The sequence below is a fragment of the Micromesistius poutassou genome (assembly GCF_964030765.1).
Source record: "Micromesistius poutassou genome assembly, chromosome: 23".
NCBI lineage: Eukaryota > Metazoa > Chordata > Actinopteri > Gadiformes > Gadidae > Micromesistius > Micromesistius poutassou.
Genome location: NC_140293.1, coordinates 3,667,786 through 3,692,340, shown reverse-complemented (window position 1 = coordinate 3,692,340; position 24,555 = coordinate 3,667,786). Strand labels below are relative to the sequence as shown.

Sequence of the window (24,555 nt, the reverse complement as noted above, 5' to 3'; positions counted from 1 at the left end):
TTGCTGTTAATTAAAGACCATAAAGATGTAGAACAGAAAATCTGTTTACCAGCGCTGCCAGTGATATTCTATTATGTATCACAATTCAGATGTTGTAGTTCAATATATAATGAGACATGGCTATGCTATTACTGTTGCAGGCCTACATTGAGATGCATATTAAATCATTGAATGCGGTATTTACGGTATTACAACTGTCATACAATCTTTACAGTAAAATCCTGACCAGCTCCAGCCACTCAATATACATTTAGTATTGAGTGTGTTGTTTTGAGAATGGATGTCCTACAACAGATGTTCTTAATGTTTACTGTGTGTGTGTGTGTGTGTGTGCGCGTGCGTGTGCATGTGAACATAGAGAGAGAACCAGAATGCAAAATAGAACGAATTGCGGAAGGAGAAGTCAGATGTCGCAGTTAACTGTGCCTATCGCGTTGTGCGTCATAGTTTTGAACATGGCTTTATGTGTTGAATTTCTGTCCAATAGATAGTGAACATTACTTGAGGGTTGACCGAAGTAAAGCTGTACAGTAGAAGATCCAACATGTTGCGTTATGCAACATGTTTTACATGCCCAAGAAGGAAAGGAGTACTGAGAAATACTGAGATGAGAAAAAACTGTGTCAAGGATGTAAAGAATTCCAGTGAAGCATATTGTGTATTATCATGTTCACACTGCCATGTGACTTGTGAAGCTCTCTGCTATTACAAATACTATCCAATAACATTCCATTGAGTGTTTTTGTTTCTATGTACACGCTTTTTCTGTTTACTAGGAACCAGCAAAAAAAAAGAGTGCTGGAACATTTGGATATTAAATGTGCGTACTTTTTAAATTCATTATTATATACAATAACAATAACTGCTTATTGTTTGTGTGTCTATGACTGTGATACAAATCTGTAAGTTGAATCTCGGATACCAATACATTTGATGATTACATGATTTGATGATACATTTCTGTATTTCTTGCATTAAAAGACGATGGAGACAGTCTCGTTTGAATTATTTGCTCATTTTGAGTCGACGTTGGGCTGTATTGGGGGCCGTACGCCGCTAGAGGGCAGCTCTAGTTCAAGTTTCAGTCGGTTCGTAGGGGTTATCGTCGATGCGAAGTAGAATCCGAAACCAGTATATTCTCTGACTCACTCATGCCTATGAAAGCAGAGTAAGTGCAAAAATGCCAAGACGGTAGTCATTACTATAAACTAACCAGTGCGTTATGACGTTTTCTCGACACACAAACGTGCAAAGTCTATTATTATGTTTACATGCGCGTCCGTGTGACGGCAACGTCCCCCCCTGCGTCGCGCTGCTTTTGGGAATCGTACATTCTGTTATTTTGGGAACAACGTCGGCCTATACATATCTAAAGAATCATTCCCATTCATCCCACTGCTCGAGTTCTTCCTCAAAAGCACAAGCATTATAAATCCACATTGTGCACATTCGCGCCGCCGTCTTCCTCGTTCATTGTCGCCGCGTGCACGTCATCCAGTCAACTATTTAAACTTCGAACATGCGCGTGCGTGCGTGCGTGCGCGTCGAATATTATTTTATTTTTACTGTATGTATTATTTTGGCGCGTGTCGGAGATTGCCGATTCTATATTCCGAAGATGACGTTTACAAGCAAGGCGGGCGGCGAGGGGGGGGAGGGGGGGCAGTGTGCGAGCGTACGCGAGTGTGTGAACTGAGCGGAGGTGAAGAAGAGGAGGATGAAGCTGGGAGCGGAGGATGGGAGGAAGAGTGGAGTAAGAGACAGGCTAGCTATCAAGGGCTGTGTGTGCATGCCTGCAAGTGTGAATGCGTGAGTGGGTGAGGAAGACGAGGGAGAGAGAGGAAGGTCGCCGAAGGACCGAAACAAAGACGCAATTTTGGACCCTGGGAAAGATTGTAACGGAAACTTTAAACTTTTTACCCGCCAGAGCTCGGCTGTTGTGCACGGAGCCGGCTTTGTTTCGCGGCGGGGGTGTCTACAGTAAATGAAGGGATAAAATAGCTCCAGATCGACATTTTTCACGCAAGTGGGGAAACCCCCGGGACGGCGTTTGATAAGGGTTACTAGAGAATGGCGGCCAACATGTACCGAGTGGGAGGTAATTATTGTTAAAGTTATATTTTAAGGAATCCCCCAAAGTAATTGTTCGTTGCGAAGGGATCGGGCAGAAGGGGGCTAGCGTGCTACTCGGTTAGCTGATTGTGTGTTTAGCTGCTAACGAACGCTAGCTAGTCCCTGTAAAGCTAATGCTGGCCGGTTAGCTTATCTAATGTGGGGCGCTAATTTTTGTAGCTAACGTCAGGCGACCTCGCCATTATATTTGGTTAGCAATACGTGCTAACTAGCTCACTTTTGTTAGCTTTGGAGCGGACTATTTCGTGTTGGGGACATCTAGTTTGTTGTCTTACGGGCGGGTTAAAGTACTGTACAGGTTGTTGGATACTCTGAAGTGTTTTTAAGAAGCCCTTCGCCTTTTGGTGAAGTATTGCTGGTCGATAGTGGGTTTGAATGTGGAGGCACATTTTGGTACATTTCAGGAAAGTACTTTGCAAAGTTATGACTCCTTACTAACGCTCTCGTTGTAAGTTGCCCTGTGCCGGTTATATTTCCTCAAGTCCTCTCATCCATAACTTGTAAAAACCATGCCATGGCTCAACTTTAGAGTCGCCAGATACCACACAAGCAACACAGTTAACCGCCAAGATACAAACTACGAATGGGAACTGTGTGCCTTTTACCAATGAAGAAAAGCTTCTCAAAGACGATTTAGATATCAAGAAAACTGCAAACTAGCTGCAATAATATGCATGTGTTAGTTATCGATCATACAATTGCAATAACTATTTACAACCAACCCTAATGTATTCATTACGTGGACGTTCATGTGTTCATCTTATGCACATTTACTACGTGCACATTTTGCATGGATAGCCCTTTTTTGAATTGTGCCGGGCGCGAATATCTGTTTCTATACGATCTACATCGCATATATGCCTACATTAATCGTATCCCCATTTGTGTACTTCTTGATGTATTTCTTTAGGAATACACCGCGCACTAGGGTGCATACTTTTCTTAACGTCACTATCACAATATAGTAAACAGTTATAGGCTGGTATGGTCATTTCAGCACTTATTATGACACTAATTTCAGCTCCATTTATTTTTAACTGTTTGCCATTAATGCGGTATACACTGATGCCATATCCCTCCTTACAATTCTTACTAGCCATGGCCAAAAGCTGTGGCCCGGCACCTGGGCTCGACTTGGCCTTCCTTCCTAGCATGTACTGCCCCACGTCAGCACCCCATAAGCTCCATAAGAGTGCCACACTCGCGCCACCAAGGCATAATTACAAGCATTTCTCCAGCACAATTTGCATGCTTCCTTGGGGAACTTTGTCACTACACTGGTACAAAGACGTCATAAGATGTTTCTTCTGTTTTATTGCTTCTGGAATTGGAAGTGCTTCTTGCTGTAGCGATTTGACCATGCAAAAAATGCTGCTGCTTTTAAAATTTGTGCCCCAAGACGTATGTGTCAGATATCTATTCATTAATCTTGCTCATTGCCAATATGTGTAATTGTGTAAAATGATTATGTTGCATATTCTAATGCCTGTTGTAATTGTTCTACACGTAGGATATAAACATGCATGTGTGCATGTGACGCACTACCTACAATACTGAAGTGATTGACCCACCTGACTGAAACTTTTATGTGAAGTATTCTGGCTATGATTAAACAAACGGTCATAGCAACATAGCCGGAACTGTAGACTTCAAGCCATTGCACATCATTATTTTTTTTACAAAGGTCATGTGTTACTTTCTGTCATCTACTTCCCCATCAGACACTATTGAGTTCTTAGCATGTCCCAAAGTCAATATTGGAGCAGTCATGTCCTCTGTGTGTGTTGTCTGGGGGGAAAAAACTCTTTACTATGCGGTTGTCTGCTAAATATAGCCCTTTTTGAAAACTGGCTTAGTGCAAAATATAACACTGCTGCAAACATTACCATTCTAGCAAACCAAGTGGTATGGTCAATTAATGATAAAAAATATTACCATTTAATTGCTTGAATTGGAATTTAAGCCTCGCTATAAAGTTGCTGTATACTAAAATTTGTCATAAGCCAGAATTATTTTAATCATACCTTCAGATGTGCTCTTGTTCGCATTAGCGAAGGGCCCCTTAACGACATTTATGTCTCACTGATCAATAGTCAGGATCAGGAGGATCGATGCAGTGGCTTCCTATTTAAATAATGCCTGAAATATTGGTGAGGATTTACATGGGTGTTTCTTATCTTTTATTTTGCTTAAATGGGGGCCAGTGGTTGCCCCACAGAAGCATGCCGCATTAAGGTGTGCGATCATTATCTTACCAGAGATTAGTCAAAGGGGTTCCTTGTGTGTGTGTGCTTCCCTACGTACGCATGTGTCCCTCTTTAGTCACCCTCAAGCACCTAGCACATTGCGCCACTCTCGCCATGTACGTCCACAGTGAACGCTCTTCACTCGATTAGCCCTCTCTCTGGATCCCTTTTTAAAAAAAAAAAAGGTATTTCTATTGTACTTAACCCTTATGCGCCCCTTTCCCCCTCCCTTAGAAGTAATTGTGTATATACTCTCTGGTAAAAACCCTTTAACCTTTACCCTGATGGTATCTGATAGCTTCTGCGGACAAATGTAGTGAATTGTGCGACGGCGTCTCTTCATAGGTTGCGGGTACTATATGATCGCTAACAAAGAACCAGGCTGTCTTTTCTCTCTGGATCATTGATCTATTGGGCTCCCCTATAGCCCTCTGCCTCTCACTGATCCTGCTGGTCCGCAGCGGGTTTCGCCCTGCCGGTCTCCTAATTTGTCCCATTGAGCATCCACACCGCAAACATGGCTCATCAGACGTTATCGGAGATGTAAAGATTGAGTAAAACAAAAAAGGGCATTCACAGGAGAAGTATGGCCTGTATGGGATTTTCGTCTTTCATCCCGAAGATATGGACCTATCAATATATTGGGTCCATATGGTGTTGTATAACGGCACAGAAGTGACATGGAGACACGCTAAGATGCAGCTTTATATTTTTACTCCTAATGTGTATGATTATGAGCACCATTGATTTATATCTGATGAATGCATGCAGTGTGACAGTCATTCGCATTTTAAGACGACACACAATATGTCTTATCAAGCATGCACAGCAGTCTGTGGGAACCAGGTCAATGGGTGATTGAGCTGATCCATGACTGGCCCCTCGTACACACTTCTTTTGGGATCAGATCATGACATAAAGGGGTACGAAATTAACAAGTGTCTGGATGAGAAATGCAGAGAATAGAGCCAGCTGCTGACATTTGTTTTAGCAATGTGTCAAATTAGTCTATGGCTCAAGTAGTCATTTCACCTCGGCTCTTGTTAGACTTTATGAGCACGTTTGTTGAAACAAGCGATCCAACTTTAGTTACATAGTCTTTGGGCCTAGTTATCATCACACAGTGGGCTGTGCTGGGTCATCACTCGTGCAGAATCATTTTAGTGGTGAAAATAAGACCTCACCTACACTCAATCACCTTAACTTTACCAGTAGTGTGCATTACAAGGCAGACTATGAACTGACTTTCATTTTAGTTTTTCTGGATTACTATGAATCTTGTTGGACTGGTGATGGCTCGCTCTTGGCTAATGCAGGACCTTTTATGCAACCTGAATTGCGGTTACCCTCATTTTAACCTGTCCCCATTGTCTGTTAAGTGCTCCCGATGGGAGCGTAGACATCTTCCTCTGGTTCATCACATCCTGGAGCTTACTCTTTGCTACCTTAGTACCATCTTTCTATAGTTTCCCTCCCTTCTGTCAAGTCATTTTTTCAGTAGGCTACTTGCTAATGTGTACTTACTCTTTATGTGTGGTTCAGATGGGTTTGTTTCTAGTGCTGGGTTATAGGCCTGTAATCTCTTGAAAAAATGACGAGAAGGCTGCTCCTCTGTTCAGCATTTATGATTTATGATGATTAGGATTTTGTGTACTTATCTCCCCCTCTCTCTTCCAGATTACGTGTACTTTGAGAATTCGTCCAGCAACCCCTACCTGATTCGCAGAATAGAAGAGCTCAACAAGGTCAGTTTTTTTTTTTTTTTTCTGTTGGGCACTTGTCTAAATATTTATTCAGTGTCAATTGAATTGTGATGCATTTATGTAATCTGTTGTAAATCGGTGTGCGCCATCTAAAAGAACACATTTCACATTTTGGTCACAGGGTTAAATTCCTCCGAAGATCTGTTTTTAAACATTCCGCATAGAAACCAGAAATGCCACAATTACAGATCAACAAATGCTGCTTTTCTGCACCACTGAAAAAGTCTCCCCTATACTTCTAAAAAAAAAAAAAAAAACACACATGAGCTCCACCAGTGTCAAGGTCACTGGTCATTTGCATCAAGTGCGTGGGTGGTAAATGTCGTATTTACTTCAAGATATTCTACACGATGCCACACTGTCCAAAAGGCACGGTACAGTTTCAGTTGACAGCAGCAACCCTGCTATCCCCAGCCCCGCTCAACCCAAAGCGTGCTCCTTATCGAGCTTGTCTTTATACTCCCCCCCCCCCCCCCCCCCAAAGAGCCACCTCTTACAGGGGCTGCCAGTCTGAGCTCCAATCCCACCGACACAACTGGCGAGCACACAGTTGGCCAGGCGTGGCAGGTTAGACGCGACGGCAGTAGGTGCAAGACGCTGGTACAGGAGCTCCTTATATAACTCGGCAGTAGCGCTGGTGCATGACACAAGCCTGCCGCCCCAGTCAGTGGGATTAAGCTTGGTTTATGTAACACTTAGATTGAAGGGGGGCCGTGGTGAGGACTTCATCTTCCCAAGTACTGATGGATGCTCAGCACGCTGAACGCGTGATATAATAGAGTGAACAGCAGGGATGCAACGTCAACCAAATAGAAAAAACACATCTATTCCGATCCTAATGAGGCTCTGGCCGACGCAATCGATTTTCAGTAGAAAGAATTTGAATTGTTGGTTTGTTGGCCTTTAAAACCTTTAAGGCCCAAAGCACACAGATGGTGAGTTTTGCTTCACATTTGTAGCGTGACCATAACAATTTATTTAATCATATTGCTTTGACCGTTTTTAACATTGTAAACCCTGTGTGTCACGGTGTCTGTATATATGTATGTATTTAGGTTTATAATGTATATATTATGGCCCTAAATAATTGATGTGTTCTAGTTTGATTACACAGCTCATTATTTAAGTATTCATGTTCTGCGTATGCACTATGAAATAATTGGGACAGATCTGCCAATATCCTTAAGAACGGGTGGAAGGTTTTGTGAATGTAATTTTATTCATGACTTCATGACTCATTCATGACTTTTTTATACTGACTTTTTGTACACTATTAAAAATGGACAATAAACTTCTACCGAAAATTGTTGTCTGTATGCAGTATGAACCTGCGGTAATACGACTCAACACGATCATGAAATTAACTGCTGGCAAACTGCTGCAGAGCTGTGAGACAACAGACCATGTGATGCCTTTTAACCAATCACAGGGGATAAGCCACACATTTTAGGCCCCGCCTACTGGCTTTGGTGGATGAGGATCGATAGATTGCAGACCACCATAGTGTATAAATAAATACCAAACAAATTAACTAAATTAATCAATTAAATAAACAGAATAAATCACTATACATCTTTTTAAATTTTATTTTATAATTTTTTATAACATTCATGTTTAGAAAATGTCTGTAGACAGTGTGCTGGATCCAAATGCTGACCATCCATGCGGCTCTCTTTACCCCCCAGACGGCCAATGGCAACGTGGAGGCCAAGGTGGTGTGTCTCTTCAGACGGAGAGACATCTCGGGGAACCTCAACACACTGGCGGACAGCAACGCAAGTGAGTGGTGCTTGCCTCAATCCTTGATTGAATTCCTTATCTTATCTTATTCCCTCTCTTTGATTCTTATCTGGGTTTGAAGGGGACCAACCATGCTGCTGTGTTTTGCATTAAATACATTTTATGGTCTTAAAAAGCAACTGGCAAACCTAAAAAGACAACAGAAGCCGTCCTTTGTAGTGCGCTGCAGATAGCCTTGAGGCCGGCACTCACGTTTTCAGGGTCCGAAATCTTTGTTTTACCGAGGCTAGTGTAGAGAGACAGGGCGCGTTGTGAGCTAAACTCTCCCCATGCCACAGAGCTTGCATAGACAAACTGTATCCTGCATGGGAAGGACAGTGCGTATCACTTGGGGACGTTGCACGTGAAGATAAACAGGATTTACTAGTGTCATGTGCAGACTTGAACAACCATTTTCAAATATTCATACCTTATTTGACCAATGGTGCCAAAAGGATTGATCATCGTTTAGTTGAGTTTCCATACCTCATATGCAAGTTTGACCCTGTAAGATTTTAAACAAAGGTTTGTGGAGTCGTCTTAAGGTTACAAGTGTACAGTGAGGATTCATGAAGATTGTCCAGGCCAAGTCTTTCAAAAGGCAGTGGCAAACTGGTTTGCAGCAGTTGTAAATGACATCATTTAAAAATGTGGCTATTTGGTTACGTTTTCCCAAACAAATATATATGAATATTTAGGGGATTTATTTTTATTGCATATAAAATGTAAATTCTTAAAGCCTATACTTCTAACTGCGGTTTGAGAATATAAATGGGCATTAATAGTTATGACATTGCTTTTATTTTTTTCTTTTCATAAAATAAAAACAAATGCCAAATGCCTTACAAACAGATATTTGAATATTCCTGGGCTCAGCGCTAGCCACAACCATGAAAATGGTTTTACAGAATAATGTTAGCGATCCCACTATAGCGTTACAACGGGTCTCTCAATCCGGAGTCAAATGTCTGGCCCATGGCCGTCCAACGCAAGGACCTCATGGAGGAGACGTGATGCATGGAGAACGCACACATTTCAGACTGTAGCCTGCTCTCATAATGCAAATCGTTTTTGAAGAATAGTGACACTGGGAATAGCTGTCAACTTATAGCAGAGTACCATGTCCTAGTAATACAGACTAATTTGTAATAATAGTAATACAATGGCCACTGGGAATAAATCATGGCAAGCATTTTGATACTGCTGCCAGAGCGAGGTAGCTGGGCTCATTGTAGCACAGGAATATGATGTAGTTCACAGCTTAGCGGATCTAACTGAGGCAGACCCGTATGAGACACAGACTTAGACATCTTCCTGGACAGGCTTTAAGGGGAACTTTCTTGTGTAGCTATTATTAATATTGGAGAGTAAGGCTTTATACACAAAAACTGCGGTCGGCGACAGTTTCAGCTAAAATAGAGTTGAATTTACGCTCCTTTTGTAGCTCTACTCTGAACGAGGACGTTCAGAGTGTTTCAAAATACTATAATAACTTTTTTTGTACTGTATGAAGCAATACTTTTATTAGAAAATAGTGTGATGTTTCCCCTTCAATGCTTTTGCTGGTACATGCACCCTCCGTTTAGGGAAGGCTATCGTACTTTGAGTGTCAACCCTATATTTTGACCGTATTTAAAGCGTTATGGATCAGGAGATGTACTGAGAATATATGTAGAGACAGCATTTAATGGGCTCTATAATGTGAGCTCAATTAGTTTATATGGGATGCAGGGGGAATAATTGGCCGCATCTCATAATGAATTGTACACATTGATCAACTGTATAAATCTGCAAACGAGTAAACAAAAAGGATTACGCCGTCGTGGCCAGAAAATGGAGACAGGAACGAGCAGAAGAAACGTGTGCACACCACACGCGTGAGTGCAAAATCAAACGGTCCCATCCAATAAGATGTCTTTCTGTGCATGGGCCCTAATCTATTAGGCCAATACTACTAAGCCGCATAGTGGCCACTAATGGCCCAGACCACCGTTAGGCCTGATCGGATTCCCTCATCCGCTTCTCCGCCACCGCCGACGCTAACACCCCCCCATCCCCCCTTCCTCACCCCCCCCCCCCCCCTTCCTCACCCCTCCTCTTCCTCCCCTGCTGCTGCAACGCTCCAGACAAAGACACACGCTCAGTGACACACACACACACGCACACACACCCAACACCTCAAAATGGATGCGTTAATACCGCCTTCAGCATTGCAGCTTCTTTGTAAATCGAGGCCCCAACCTCTTCGCCATACTATCGGCAGGGCTTTCCTCCTGCACTGCCGTAAATGCGACATGATTTGGCCTGTGTCTCACACATACACACACACACACACACACACACCCATATACTCACACGCACACACGTGTTTGCATCCGAACATTCATGCAAATGTGCAGTTGAATGATGAATTTGTCAAGTTATTTTTGGGGGTCCTTTTATCTACTTTGCCATTCAAAGTCACGTTTGAATCGGGCTATGGGGGGAACATGTACAATGCTCTGCAGCAGGCATCGTTGTTATCATCTGGTTTCCCTGAGCCTCCTGGATGCATCAGGTTATTTCCGAGGATACATTGAGCTCCGTGTTGCACCATTTTAATGTCTGATGAAAGGCCACCTGGGTAGCTTGAATTTAATCTCTGGCTGAGAGTACCTCCAAGCCCAGACACACACACCTCACCCGCTCCTGCTCTCTGCATTTGGGGCCTCCTCACAGACGCATCTGTGGTTCGGCGGCACAGTAGGGACCCCCACGAGTGGAGGGCTACCAGGGATGCTCTATAGACGAACCCGCTGCTGTTTTCACACCGATGGACCGCTGTGAAACGGTGTGATTCCTCCCCACTTCAGCGCCGTGTATGACTTGACATTTTCCACGTTTTGCTCACGCACTCCCTTGCTCCTGCCATTCAGCATCTAAAGCCTGGGTTCCTTGGTCTCTCTCTCTCTCTCTCTCTCTCTCTCTCTCTCTCTCTCTCTCTCTCTCTCTCTCTCTCTCTCTCTCTCTCTCTCTCTCTCTCTCTCTCTCTCTCTCTCTCTCTCTATATATTTTTATATATATCGTCATCAGTCCACGTCCTGTGGTTGCTCGTCCTCTTCCGAAGCGCCCGATGGCCCCTAGGTCAAGGTCGTCCTCTCTCCCTCTTCGCTCCCCTCCACCCACAGACTGTGGTACGGTTGTTTTTCCAACAAAAGGTGGCCCTGATGCCACAGGGCCGCGGCACACCAGAGGTTAACTCTAACTTGCTTTGCATCTTTGTCAGGGGGAAGAAAGTGTGGGTGTGGGTGTGTGGGGGGGTGGGGTTGGGTTTGGGGGGGTGGGGTGGGGTTGTGGGTGCATGTATGCATGTATTTGTGTTGGACTGAACGTGGGAGGCTAGGAGAGAGCGAGAATGCCTGCCTGATATGTTTGCCTTAACTGACTTCCCCCCCCCCTCCTTGTGCATGTGTGTGTGTCCTTTGTGTGTGCTTTTTAATGTGAACGCTACATACGAGTGTGGGTGTGTGCGTGGTTCTTTTTAATGTGTGTGCGTGTGTGTGTGAGTGAGTGAACGAAGAGGGTAGTAGATACATGATTGGGGGATGGGCGCCTCAGGTTTGGTATACAGGGTTTCCTACTTTGTCTGGCAGGGACTCGCCGGACAAGAGGAGGGAGGGTGAGGGGAGGGGTGGGGGGAGGGAGGGAGGGAGTGGGGTGGCAGGAGGGGTTAACAGAAAGGGGTGTGGCCTAAGGTCCCGGCCTTCTCTTTTGGTGACAGGGTTTCCTGTGGCTGAGTGCAGGGGCGGAGTCCACGGAGATGGAGCGAGATAGTTCCCCTCCCACCACACACGCACACACACACACCACCCCCCTCCCCCCCCCCCCCCCCCCACATCACCCCCACCCGCTTGTAAATTACTCACTTGCCTCAAATTAGGAATGCGCAATCTAGTGGCTGAACGCTCACACAGCCAGATTAATTTGCAGTGGCTTTTTTAATCTCCAGCTATGTACTCCTTCATGCCTGGAAATGCCGCCCGTTCGCTGGTTCACGAGAGAAACAAGGATGAACCCACCGGCTCCACTTAATCCACTCAGAGGAGGAAGACTATAGTGTTTGGTGGTCTTCCAGAAAATATTATTCGCCTTATATTATATTAAGTCATTTCAGGCCGTGATTTGAAGTTTGTGTGTGAATTTATTTTATACAAAAAATAAAAATAAAAATATATAATTATTTATAGATGTCACACTTCCATCCTTACAGTGGTCTCCGATCTTTCAGTCCCGATGAGTTCCTGTCGATGTTCCACTCGATTCCAAAACATTTGATCTACAGCTCCCCGATCCACCATATTGATCTGAAACGTGCAAAGGGGATAATCCCCTTTGTCTCCAGTATGGCTCCCCAGCCTTCTCCTCCTCACTGCGGGCTGCTGTTGTCTTTCAGGAGACTTTGAGGAGGAGTCCAAACAGCCCTCCGTGTCGGAACAACAGAAGCACCAGCTCAAGCACAGGGAACTCTTCCTCTCCCGACAGTTTGAATCCCTGCCTGCCACTCATATACGGTAAATATATATATATATATATATATATATATATATATATATATATATATATATATATATAAAAAACATTTTTTATTCTGTTCTCATATGGGCACGTAAGTGAGTGCCAGTAAGATAAGTCTACTCAACCTGGGAAATGTCTCGTGTCTTTTCAGGGGCAAATGTAACGTCACCCTCCTGAATGAAACAGACGTCCTGGCCGGCTACCTGGAGAAGGAGGTAGGTCTGCTGCCCGGGAGGGGTGAAGGGACAAACCCGCCGGGCCACATTCCTGCCCTTCTTGTTTTCATCTCAGGATTATTAGTTGTGTGTAATTGATAGATGAATATAATGATGTTTTTAGATGTAGAATATTTGTTCTTGTGTCCTTCTTTCTTTTACTCATCTATTTTATTTTATTTTATTTTATTGTATGACGCTGTTTCTATATTCCTGTGTATGAAAAGTGCTATATAAATAAAGTTGCCTTGCCTTATTTTGTTGAGGCACCGTTTCTTGCAACGTTTTAAAGTCCAAACCAATCGAGTGTTTCCAGTCTTCCATCGGTCTTGACTGTGCCGCTGCCCACCTCTCCCCAGGACTGTTTCTTCTACTCCTTGGTGTTCGACCCGGTCCAGAAGACCCTCCTGGCGGACCAGGGGGAGATCCGGGTGGGCTCCAAGTTCCAGGCCGAGATCCCCGACAAGCTAGCAGAAAGTAAGCCCCGCTCCCTAGCAACAGTCGCCCACCGGACCCGCCCACCACCACGCAGTCACGCTCGGGTCGCACACAAGCAAACACGTCCACAAACATAAACAATGCAATTATATCATTAGCATTAATTTAAAAAATATATTAAAAGGTCACATGACAACCATTGGAAGGCAGTACCGTAGAACAGCATTCAAGTTGTGATTTAGAGATTTCTCCACAAATTCAGAAAATAACCAGATAGCCTCCAACAGTTTCTCTGTGGACTCAGTGCTGCCCCCTACAGGCAAGGGGGGAGTGGCAAATGGTAAAAATGGATCAACAGCTGAGAAACAATTCATGCAAAACCCACGAAAGGACACGTTGACTCGGTGCACCATGACCCCAGTCTCGTGGTGGCGGCGTGTGTGGATCACGATGAGCGCTGTGTGTTCTCCCTCTGCTCTCCCCGAGCCTCAGTCCCATCTGCTCCGGCAACCCTCCGAGACCACGGACACTGAGTCACCAGCACGACGGTTGCGTGTCGATGATGCTGGTGGCTCTGTGCCCTGCCTTTCCCTCTCTCTCCGCTCTCGTTGTCACGGTCTTCATCATCATCATCATCGCTCGTCAAGCGGATGTCAAACAGCTCGACTCTCTTCAGAGTATTTTTTTTTTTTATGATTTATTTTTGCATTTTTATGCTTTAGAGGGGAGGTAGAGGGGAGGACATGCAGCGAAGGACCACGGGCAGGAATCAAACCCGGGTCGCTGCGATCAGGACTGTGCCTTAATGGTATGGTGTGTCACTGGGGCACCCCTCTTCAGAGTATTTAACGTCACTGTCTTCTCTCAAAGTGCATCACTCCCCGGCCCCCTCACCCAGTTCCTGTATAGCTCTGTGCCGTGCTCCGTCACACTAATGCCCCCCCCCCCCCCCCCCCCCCCGCAGTTGAACTGGACACCCGTATCCAGGACAAGCTGGAGACCAAGGTGTGGGACCCCGACAACCAGCTCAAGGACCCCCAGATCGACCAGTTCCTGGTGGTGGCGAGGTAAGCCATCTGTCCCCCACCCCTCACGATTTCACATGGCGGGCCTCGCGCGGTGGGTTGTCATGGTGACCGGCACCGCCGCCTCCTCCTCCTCCTCTGCCGCCGTGGCGGTGCGAGCTGGGGTTGTGTTTCATGGGGTCGGGATGTCGGGTGTTACGCACGTGTTTTATTCCCGGGTAAACGGGTGTTTATTGGTGACTTTTATTTCAAGTCGTTGTGAAGTGTAAGATTCATTCCTGGCTAACGAATGGGGTTTGGACGCCACAAGTCTCACTTTGGAGGGAATCCACGTCACGTTGGCAGCCCTTCAGGACTCTGCTGGCAGCACCGGAGCAAGCTCTCCCTCTAGTGGCCCTTTGAGGGAATATCACAGCAACGCTCAATAAAATGATATTCAGAATATTTTAATGTCAAACCTTTTTCCTGTGACATGAAGTTTTTTTTTTTAGCATTTACAAATATTTTAAGGATTGTGACGGCTAAGTGTACGGAGATGTGGTGATGGTAATCGTGTGTGCACGCGTTTCAGAGCTGTGGGGACGTTTGCGCGTGCCCTGGACTGCAGCAGCTCCATCCGCCAGCCCAGCCTCCATATGAGCGCTGCCGCAGCCTCCAGGGACATCACCCTGGTGAGTAGAACAACTGAGCCCTCTGCCCTTCACAGGCGGCAGCACAGCAGGGGACGGAGGGCGGAGGGGTCAACACAACAAGGGACCCAGGGCCGCACGCATTAAAGGTCCCATATTATACCACCAGGTGTGAGTGTGATTAGCTGTTAAAAGCCGTTTTGGAAATCGGCCTGACATCACAAGTGGGCCTGTCCGCCTAGATGTGTGCTGGATAGGTCAGTCTACCGGCCTACCCAGTGGACTGTAGCAAACGTTGCTCATCTGTCCGTCATACATCTAGGTGGACACGCCCACTTGTGATGTGAAGAAGAGGCCGATTTTCATAACGGCTAATCACTCTCACCTGGTGGTATAATATGTCACCTTTAACGTTACAAAATACCCTGAGGTGTAAAATCTGTCTTACCAATAGGATCCATGGGTTTTATTTGTAACTGCTTTCATTTCCCTGAATAAGGATGCTTGATCGGTTGCTCTACTATAACATTCAATTTTTTTTGTTTGACAGAAAGTTGCCTGATTATGGTACATGAATGTGTCGCGATGGCTGTTCCTTTTTTTTTTTTTTAACAAAACCAGCCCATTAACGTCACAAGAAACACTGCACCACAAGCCACAAACAAACCCAGACACACCGGATCCAGACCTCTAACGCGCCCCCCCCCCCCACTCTGTCTGGTCTCCGCCCCCCTCCCCCCACCCGCAGTTCCACGCCATGGACACGCTGCAGAAGAACGAGTACGACCTGGCCAGGGCCATGTCCACCCTGGTGCCCCAGGGCGGGCCAGTGCTCTGCCGGGACGAGATGGAGGAGTGGAGCGCCTCGGAGGCCATGCTGTTCGAGGAGGCGCTGGAGAAGTACGGCAAGGACTTCAACGACATCCGCCAGGACTTTGTGAGTCCTGCCTCTCTCTCCGCCGTTACCGTGCCAACGCAGCATCCACACACACCGGCCAGCACCGTGAACCGGGGGGGGGGGTTATGGGTTTATTTGGGGGGGGTCGACGCGCGACACATACATTGTGCTCGATGGAAATAAACCACATTTGCTTGGCCATTCTTCTCTCAGCTGTGTGCTGATTGCAGCCTCGTAATGTATTTTTAGGTTCCTGTGTAGAGAATCTATAACTTATTAGTTCCTGTGTAGAGAATCAACAAAAAAAATTTGGGTAATTTCACTGGTCATGGGCAATCAAAGGATCTCTGTTTCAGTACACATTGCCTACACCTGTGTGGAGAGGAGTCCTTCAGCGCAGTAGTTAATGATGTTGGTATGTGTTGTCTTGCAGCTGCCCTGGAAGTCTCTGGCCAGCGTCGTCCAGTTCTACTACATGTGGAAGACCACCGACCGCTACATCCAACAGGTGAGGCCACGCACTCGTTCAGACCGTGCTTTGGTTCATCGAACACAATGATTAAACACTAAGCTTACCGTGAATCTCCTCTCCCAGAAACGACTCAAGGCAGCGGAGGCAGACAGCAAGTTAAAGCAGGTGTACATCCCCACCTAGTGAGTATGCCCCTGAACTGCAGTTGATGAAAGTGTTTTCACACACACAATGCACCAGGGACAGTGGACCGCACCATCTCTGGTGTAACAGGGGGCCATATCAATCCCAGTTCCCAGGATTAGCTCCGGCTAGGCTGCAACAATCGACTCGTGACCACATCAAGGGGACATGGTCACGAGGTTGAATCTTTCGGACACGTCTGATCGAATGAAACCCATCCTTTGTGTCTTCCAGCACGAAACCAAACCCCAACCAGATCATGGCCCCTGGTAGCAAGCCAGGCATGAACGGAGCTCCAGCCGGCTTCCAGAAAGGCCTGAGCTGCGAGAGCTGCCACAGTAAGTGTTCCCCAGCGAGAGCTGTCATTGGATGGGCATTGGTGAACCTGTACTAAACCTAATGCTAACCAATTATGTTAACTTCTGTGTACAAAACGATGTACCCCAGGAAAAAACCCAAAATTGGATGACACTGATTGTTCTCCTCTCTTTGGATACATGAAATGTGTGCTAAATTAATAACAAATAAAAATATAAAATGTAAACCAGCCAAGTTAAGGTTAAAAAAGTCTGCCCTGAAAAGCTTGTTTTTGGATACCTTTTTGAAATGTACTGCTACAGCTTTAGAAATTAATACAAAAATGGATTATCAGAGAGTTGCCACTTTTGCCATGTTTTTTTAAATAGTTTTACACTTTTTAGATTTCTTTGGTTACTTATTTGAATGGTGTACGATGACTTCTACCTCACTCCAGCTGAGTCCCGTTCTCTGCCTGTCTGTCCGTCCCCCAGCGGCCCAGTCCCCTCAGTGGTACGCCTGGGGACCCCCCAACATGCAGTGCAGGCTGTGCGCCTCCTGCTGGATCTACTGGAAGAAATACGGAGGCCTGAAGACCCCCACACAGCTAGAGGGCGCCGCTAGAGCTGGCTCTGTACGTTGGGCTCCGCCCCATTCATCCATTCATCCATTGAGTGTCCCTGACAAATCCCCCGTAATGGAGGTGGCAGTGAGGCGGTACTGCACTTGAAGTCCAATATGTAGCAACCTCATTTTTCACAAGTTATATACAAGTTATATGGGTGAATTATTTTTTCCTTATGTTGGCATCCTGTAGGGAGGTGGGATTTGTTGAATAATGATCAGGGAGAATTATATTATAATATTTTCACTGTACCACTAAATCGTAAAAACAAGCAGCTTTCTCCTCTCCACGAGCCTCCCGCCTCCCTCTGGCAGCCAGTCATGGCGTTGCGTCTCGTGTCTTGCAGGAGTCGGGTGGCCCGCGCGGCCACATGACGCGCCAGGAGGCCCAGGGCCTGTCGCCATTCACGCGCAACGAGGGGCGCGCCAAGCTGCTGGCCAAGAACCGCCAGACCTTCATCCTGCAGACCACCAAGCTGACGCGCATCGCACGCCGGGTCTGCATGGACATCCTGCAGCCGCGCCGGGCCGCACGGCGCCCCTACGCCTCCATCAACGCCAACGCCGTCAAGGCGGAGTGTAAGTGGGGGAAGGGGTGTCTGGGTCTTGGTGTTTGTGGGTCTGGGTGTTTGTGGGTCTGGGTGTTTGTGGGTCTGGGTCTGGGTGTTTGTGGGTCTGGGTCTGGGTGTTTGTGGGTCTTGGTGTTTGTGGGTCTGGGTCTTGGTGTTTGTGGTTCTGGGTCTGGGTGTTTGTGGGTCTAGGTCTTGGTGTTTGTGGGTCTAGGTCTGGGTGTTTGTGGGTCTGGGTGTTTGTAGGTCTAGGTCTGGGTGTTTGTGGGTCTGGGTGTTTGTGGTTCTGGGTCTGGGTGTTTGTGGTTCTGGGTCTGGGTGTTTGTGGGTCTAGGTCTGGGTGTTTGTGGGTCTGGGTGTTTGTGGGTCTGGGTCTTGGTGTTTGTGGGTCTGGGTGTGTGTATGGAAAAACAAAGTGCACTTGACTCCTTAAGCTTGCAGTGCAGTGCAGACGATGGGGGGTCTAACCATGTGTATTGCATCACATCCCCCAGGCATAATCAGGCTGCCTAAAGCCACCAAGAACCCCCAGAAGAACAGGGTGATCCCCCGACAGTCCCTGGCCACCATAGTGAAGGATCTAGGTAAGCCTGGATGATCTGTATCCACCCCCCCCTGAGTTTGAAACGTACTCTGGTTCTAAAGCAAGTCCTCTGCCTCTCCGCAGCCATCACGGCCCCCCTGAAGTTGAAGGCGCCCCGTGGTCTCCCACCACCCATCAACCGTAACCAGACCAACCAGCCCCGCGGGGGCCCAGGCCTGCTGGGCAAGAGGCCCTTCGACAACGTCAGTAGCGCGCAGATAACGGCACGACACCTTTCCCCTTCCTCCTTGTTCACCGCTGGCTCCAGTACATCACGACTGCTTAGTGTCATCTATTGTAGATCGGTATCATTTTGTGGGTCGTTTTTACTCGTATTTTAATGGTGAATGTTTTTCTTTTTAAATTTGTACTATCCTGTGACGACTGCATTTCCCATCTGGGATTAATCAAGCACTGTGTTATCGTTGAATCAGTCGATCGTTAGCGCAGTGACGACGGTGGACGTTCTCCAGGCCGGCCCGGGTTCTAATTGGGGTCTGGTGGGTTGTGTTCTCTCCAGCAGGCCGGCGGTGGCGGCGGCGGAGGCGTGCCGTTCCCCACCAACGGGAGGCCCTTCACGTCCGGCCTGAGGACCACCTCCCAGTCGGTCATCAAGCGGCAGAAGGTGAACCAGGGTGACGCGCCCAACCCCGTGGTGTTTGTGGCCACCAAGGACACCAGGTGAGCGCTCTCTCCGCCTCGCGGCCGTCTTTACACCAGTGAAGCAGTAGAAGACTTTTAAAAAGACCACGCCACTTTAAAATGATGACGGCTAGATCAGATGCAACTGAATTATCGGTGCACACAACCGCACGCAGTTAGTCTAACCTGATGGTGCCAATCGGCATAAAGTGTGGGTATACATTTAGGTATATATTAGGTATATATATGGGTATATATTTAGTGTATTAGTGGTAACATGTGAAGGAAGTGCATAGGGCACCTGTCATCAAAATGCTTAATGAGACACGCATGCAAAGCACCACGCTGAAAGGATCGCTGTGTAACACGTTCCCCCTCCCCCCCCCCCGTCCAGGGCCCTGAGGAAACACCTGACCCAGTCGGAGATGCGACGGGCGGCCCGAAAGCCCCACCTGCCGGTCCGCATCAAGCTGCCCCCGCCGCCACCGCCGCCCCGCGTCCTGCCCATGCCCCTGCTCCCCTCCAGCACCAGCGAGCCCATCATCCTGGAGGACTGATGCGCCGGGGTGGGGGGGGGGTCGCCCAAGAGCCAAGAAGGATTTCCCACCTGGTTTGGGATTGGGGAGGGGTGGGTGGGTGGGTGGGGGGGGGGGGGTGGGTCTTAACACTCGGGCGAATCACGTACAGGGCATCGCCGAACGCCCCGTACCAGTAGTGGTCCGATTCTCTCTTTTGCTCCGATTTTTTTGTCTCTTCTTTGATCGTCAAATGCTTCCCAGAGAGCGTACACACACACACACACACACACACACACACACACACACACACACACACACACACACACACACACACACACACACACACACACACACACACACACACACACACACACACACACACACACACACACACGTGCCACTTCGGTGACGGTACGTTTTCTTCGTACCAAACAAAATGGTTAACACAGATGTAGAAAATCCGTGGCCCACATGTCCAACCACCACCACTCTTTGGGTCGAACAGTTTCCTCTCTCTCTCTCTCTCGTCAATCTCTTTTTTTTAAAGGATATTTTTAAATGTGTAATTTAAAATCAAGATGCGTCATCCTGGAACTGTGGTGATCAAGCACACGTTATTTCCCCCCGGCCCCCCCATCCCCTCCCCAGGTCTATCTCTGTAAATACTAGCAACACTTCACAGGCTGACACCTTTTTGGGGGCGTGACACCTGGGTGAAGGAAACAAGGGGAGGGGGAATGGGGGGGAGGAGGGGGGAGAACTCGAAGCATGTTTCTCCACAAAGCAACCGGGTTTTATTTTTTTTATTTGTAAAACTGGATTTCCACCTCTCACCCGCTGACACGAAAAACGGAGGAAATTTCTAAAGGGTTTTGCCAAGTCTGAAGCACGCAACGCACGCACGCACGCACATGTGTCTGTGCGTGGGGTGTCGCCGCGTACGATCGCTCCCGGATGGCGTGTGTCTTGGTTTTTAACGGCCTGCCTGTGCCTGGCCCCGCCCCGCCGAACTCCAGATCCCAGCCCACACCACGTGCCCTGCTTCAAGCCTGATAAGAAACAGCAGGAGCTGGGACAGATCAAGACGGGACTGATCAAGAACGCCATGCTTGCATGTAAAGACCCCCCTCCCCCCCCACCCACCCACCCCCCGAGTGTGGAGTGGGCCACCACAGACATTCAACATCCCTCAACAACAACAAAAACAACAACCACCACCCCCTGTTGATGTCCCTGTGATGTTGGTCGTGCTCTTGTTTGCTTGTTTGTCAACTTGTTGTTGCAATCCAGCTGAATTTCTGTCTATGTCCCACTCCATTGTTAGATTTGCCACGCTTTTTTTTTTCTTCTCTTTTTTGTTTTCTACAGCCATTTTTACCCCTTGAGGTCACCTTTGTGGGCTTACATCAGAGATGGTTTGAAGGGTTTTTTGTTCCTTGGCACCGATGGTGTAAAATGACGTACTAATCACATGATGCAGTAGAACATTTGAATGGGTGAGACGAAGGAAAGGAGAGGTGAGCGCCTCTCTGAGCATTATTATGGCTATGTGACTGATATTTAAAATGAACGTTTGGCTTTTTCGGGTTTGTTTTGTGTGGATGATGTCCGCCCAGAGTCTAAATTGTGTTCTAAAAAAAAAAAAAAAAAAAGTTGTTAACCTCACTTCAAAGGCCCCAAACCTGTTGATTCTCCTGTCGGTGTCCAGCTCTACGGTGACTTCCATCCATACACACAGAAAGGTGACAGTCTTTTGAATTTTACAGTCTTTGTGCTAAACTACAGCATCATGTTACTGAGTTTTTTTTAGAAGGATATGATAATAAAGCAGCAATATATAAGATTAGGTTCACAAGTCATGCTTTTAAACTGTGAGTATGGTGATGTGAAAGGTACAACTCAAAGTGTGAGTTGATTTGGCCGTTTTTTTTGTACCCCCCCCCCCCCTCCCCCTTCTCTTAAGTTAAGGGGGTACATGGAAGTGTTAATTGGATAATTATAATTCCTGTGTAGTTCTAAAACTGTGAATTATCACAGCAGGCAAAGGGCTACATGATGGATTTATAAGCAAGTTTGGTCCCAATGTGGGCTTTTCTAATGTTTCTTAAGAAAATACATTAGTAAATTCGTTGCAAATATTAATCTGAAAGAAGGCATAATGGAAATTCCAGTGTTTTTTTTATTTTAAATATAAATTCTAAAGTGATTCCTGCTCCATTACTATGGAGGGGTCCTGAAATGATGTATATGTGAAACAAGCTTCTCATTCATAGGGTGGGTTTGGAATGGGGTTGGGGCGTGATTTGAACCATGGACAGAATTCAAAGGGAGAGGGGGTAGAATTTTCTAAGATGGCGAGAGAAACATGCTACAATTGAAAAATATTTCTTAAGTGTTTTTTATTCCGATGTCTGTATCCCTTAATGTATCTTGATAAGAAAAGAAATAAAGTTTTTTTTTTCTTCGTGGTCGCACATATGTACTTCATCAGTTATTTATTCATCAGTCCTATATAATAATTAACTCAACGTTGTTTATGTATGTTACGTTCATTTGCTTTGTCAACACCCAATAAGGCTCAATTTAACTATTTTATCTCAAAAGCTCATGTAATTATACAAAGTTGGCCAGTTCCCATTCAAGTCACTTTAGTCAGACGATTGATAGACAGCTGTTAATTATCGAGTTGTTAAAACGTCTTTTCAACCGAGGTGTGAATTAACACTAGTGTAACCGTGTTGACCAATGAGCGACAGTCTCCGGATTGTTTATTGGGGATTCGATCCTTTGGCCTGTAATCATCCGGGCCTAATTTGATAAGGGCGCTGCATTCTATCACCGATTGTGTGCGAATTCCAAAGAGTGGCGTCGCCAGCGCGTTGACGTGATTGGTTGATTGAACTGTCCCTGTGACGTGGTACGCAGGCACAGCTGATTCCTAATTTCAAAGCACTCTGTTAAAGTTAAAAGACGAACGAGGGGTTAGTAGTTTGTGTGCAACTTCATAATAAGAAGCAGGATTGTGAGGGTCTATGCCACTGTGAGTCACTCGTTTGTTTTACAGAAATAATTTCCTGCTTTTTGTTTTTCCTCATTTATTGAACTGGCTTTGTTTGGACTTATATCAGTGAAATAACAACCCACTGCACGCAGCTTGTAAGCTTCTATTCCTGGACTTGTTGCAATTATGTTTGAGGTGAGTCTCGGCGTTTGCAGCCTACGCATTATTTATGGCATAGTAATGTTCGAATTTTCTTTTGTATGCAGCAGTGTTTTCATGTGGCTGTTCTACATTGGTCAGGCTGTAAACAACACTTTTCTTTAAATAATTAGGAAACCCTCGCATGGCACCCGTCCTGCTCTGGTCTCTGAACATTTCTAAACTTTTGATGCAATCTTGACTTATTCGTCGCTTTTCAGAGCCCGGTGTTAACGTTTAATGCATGGGAGTTATTAAACCAGTGTTTTCATATAGACTGCGTGCATTCAGCTATTACAAACGTGAAACTAAAGGGCTTCTCGTTCATAACTTGGTAGCACTTTTCAAAGTTGAATCCTAAAGTTTTGCACGTCTCCAACAGACCAGCAGCGATGACCTCTTCCTGCCCCCCTACCACGAAGAGATGGTGGACAACCTGCTCTCCAACGAATCATCCGACGACTGCGGCTCCTCCCTGGCCGAGGCCCTGCTCCCGCTGGTGGAGTCCTCGGCCTCCCCCCTCACCCCCTGGGTCTGCTCCACCCGCTACAAGACGGAGCTCTGCACCAGCTACGCCGCCTCGGGCCTGTGCAAGTACGCCGAGCGCTGCCAGTTCGCGCACGGCCTCCAAGAGCTCCACGTGCCCTACCGTCACCCCAAGTACAAGACCGAGCTGTGCCGTAGCTTCCACACCACGGGCTACTGCTACTACGGCACCCGCTGCCTGTTCGTCCACGGGGCCACCGAGCAGCGGCCCGCCTGCCGCCACCGCCGCAAGAACGTCCCCTGCCGCACCTACCGCTCCTACGGCGTGTGTCCCTTCGGCACGCGCTGCAACTTCCTGCACGTCGACGAAGAAGGAGATGGTGTAGCGGCGGAGTCGCCTGTCAGTTGCGGGCGCGGCAGCAGCTGCGGTAGTAGCGTCAGCGGTACCGAGGACAAGAGTCCCGCAGATCTCCCCAGTCCGACCTTCCAGGCGCAGGCCAAGGAGTGGAAGCCGCGCGGCGCGCTCTGCCGCACCTTCAGCTCGTTCGGCTTCTGCCTGTACGGCACGCGCTGCCGCTTCCAGCACGGCCTCCCCAGCAAGCTCAAGGGCTCCGACTCCAGCCTGAGCCCCGCGGGCTTCCAGGCCACCATCGGCAGTCGGGCCTTCTCCCAGAGCTACACAGACCTGCTGCTGTCCCCCTTCTCCCCGTTCTCCTCATCCCCGGCCTCCTCCAACTCGTCCCCGCCGCCCTCCTCCACCTGCACCCCCTCCGTGACCACCCCGCCGGTGGAGGCCGCGGCCCACAACGCCTTCACCTTCTCCAGCCAGCACCTCAACGAGCTGCTGCTGCCCCTGGCCCTCCACCTGCAGCAGCTGGAGAGCAGCCAGGCCCTGGCCACCAGCGCGCAGAAGATCTGGGACAACAGAGCACTATAAAGTCCCCCGGCGTGTGGGACAACCCTGCCATCGCAGCCTCCTAGCTGTGGAGAAACTATTTTGATAAGAGTTTGTTTTTAAAATGTTATGCTTTAGAGACTTATGTAATTTATTTTTTTATTGGGTGGCTACTTAAACTGGAGGGTATTTTTACCGGTAACATGGCGCCCCTTTCGTGCATTTTTGACCGAGGTCGAGTGTCCTTAAAATCAAGGGAGATGGATAATAATCGGATGGCTACAAATATTTGTATGGGTGAAGTTGCTGCAGCCTATTTTTTTTTTTTTGGATGCACTGATCCTTGTAATTAACTTTTTATAATTGTTGTACATACTGATATTTATGGTCGAGTTATTTTTATGTCT

At 47.1% G+C, this 24,555-nt stretch overlaps 3 protein-coding genes across 8 annotated transcripts in view; all 3 read left to right on the top strand.

Moving 5' to 3' along the window:
• Window positions 1–725, top strand: part of eml3 (EMAP like 3) — a 28,737-nt gene extending 28,012 nt beyond the window's left edge. For all 3 annotated transcript variants that reach the window (XM_084487041.1, XM_084487040.1, XM_084487039.1), the window contains exon 24: window positions 1–725. This exon is cut by the window's left edge and continues 608 nt beyond it. The gene's annotated coding sequence lies outside the window, so the exon portion shown is untranslated.
• Window positions 726–1,667: 942 nt separating this feature from the next.
• Window positions 1,668–22,035, top strand: mta2 (metastasis associated 1 family, member 2). Of its 4 annotated transcripts, none has more exons than XM_084487414.1 (18): window positions 1,668–2,098; window positions 6,057–6,124; window positions 7,828–7,921; window positions 12,354–12,471; window positions 12,627–12,690; window positions 13,050–13,167; window positions 14,093–14,195; window positions 14,725–14,824; window positions 15,531–15,719; window positions 16,114–16,188; window positions 16,276–16,334; window positions 16,570–16,673; window positions 17,127–17,266; window positions 17,604–17,835; window positions 18,320–18,409; window positions 18,493–18,611; window positions 18,932–19,089; window positions 19,445–22,035. In XM_084487414.1, the coding sequence occupies exons 1-18, from the start codon at window positions 2,071–2,073 to the stop codon at window positions 19,605–19,607; spliced, it is 2,022 nt and encodes a 673-aa protein (XP_084343540.1). In that variant the 5' UTR covers window positions 1,668–2,070; the 3' UTR covers window positions 19,608–22,035. The 4 variants fall into 4 exon arrangements, with proteins under 4 accessions (XP_084343540.1, XP_084343538.1, XP_084343537.1 ...); XM_084487412.1 differs by having other exon boundaries at window positions 18,493–18,632; XM_084487411.1 differs by having other exon boundaries at window positions 18,493–18,632; window positions 18,929–19,089.
• On the top strand, window positions 20,147–24,190 carry cth1 (cysteine three histidine 1; the record flags this gene model as incomplete). The annotated part of the gene is made up of 3 exons (XM_084487497.1): window positions 20,147–20,216; window positions 20,585–20,724; window positions 23,150–24,190. 3 exons carry the CDS (start codon window positions 20,147–20,149, stop codon window positions 24,188–24,190), a joined length of 1,251 nt encoding a protein of 416 aa, XP_084343623.1.
• Between the last annotated feature and the right edge of the window lie 365 nt (window positions 24,191–24,555).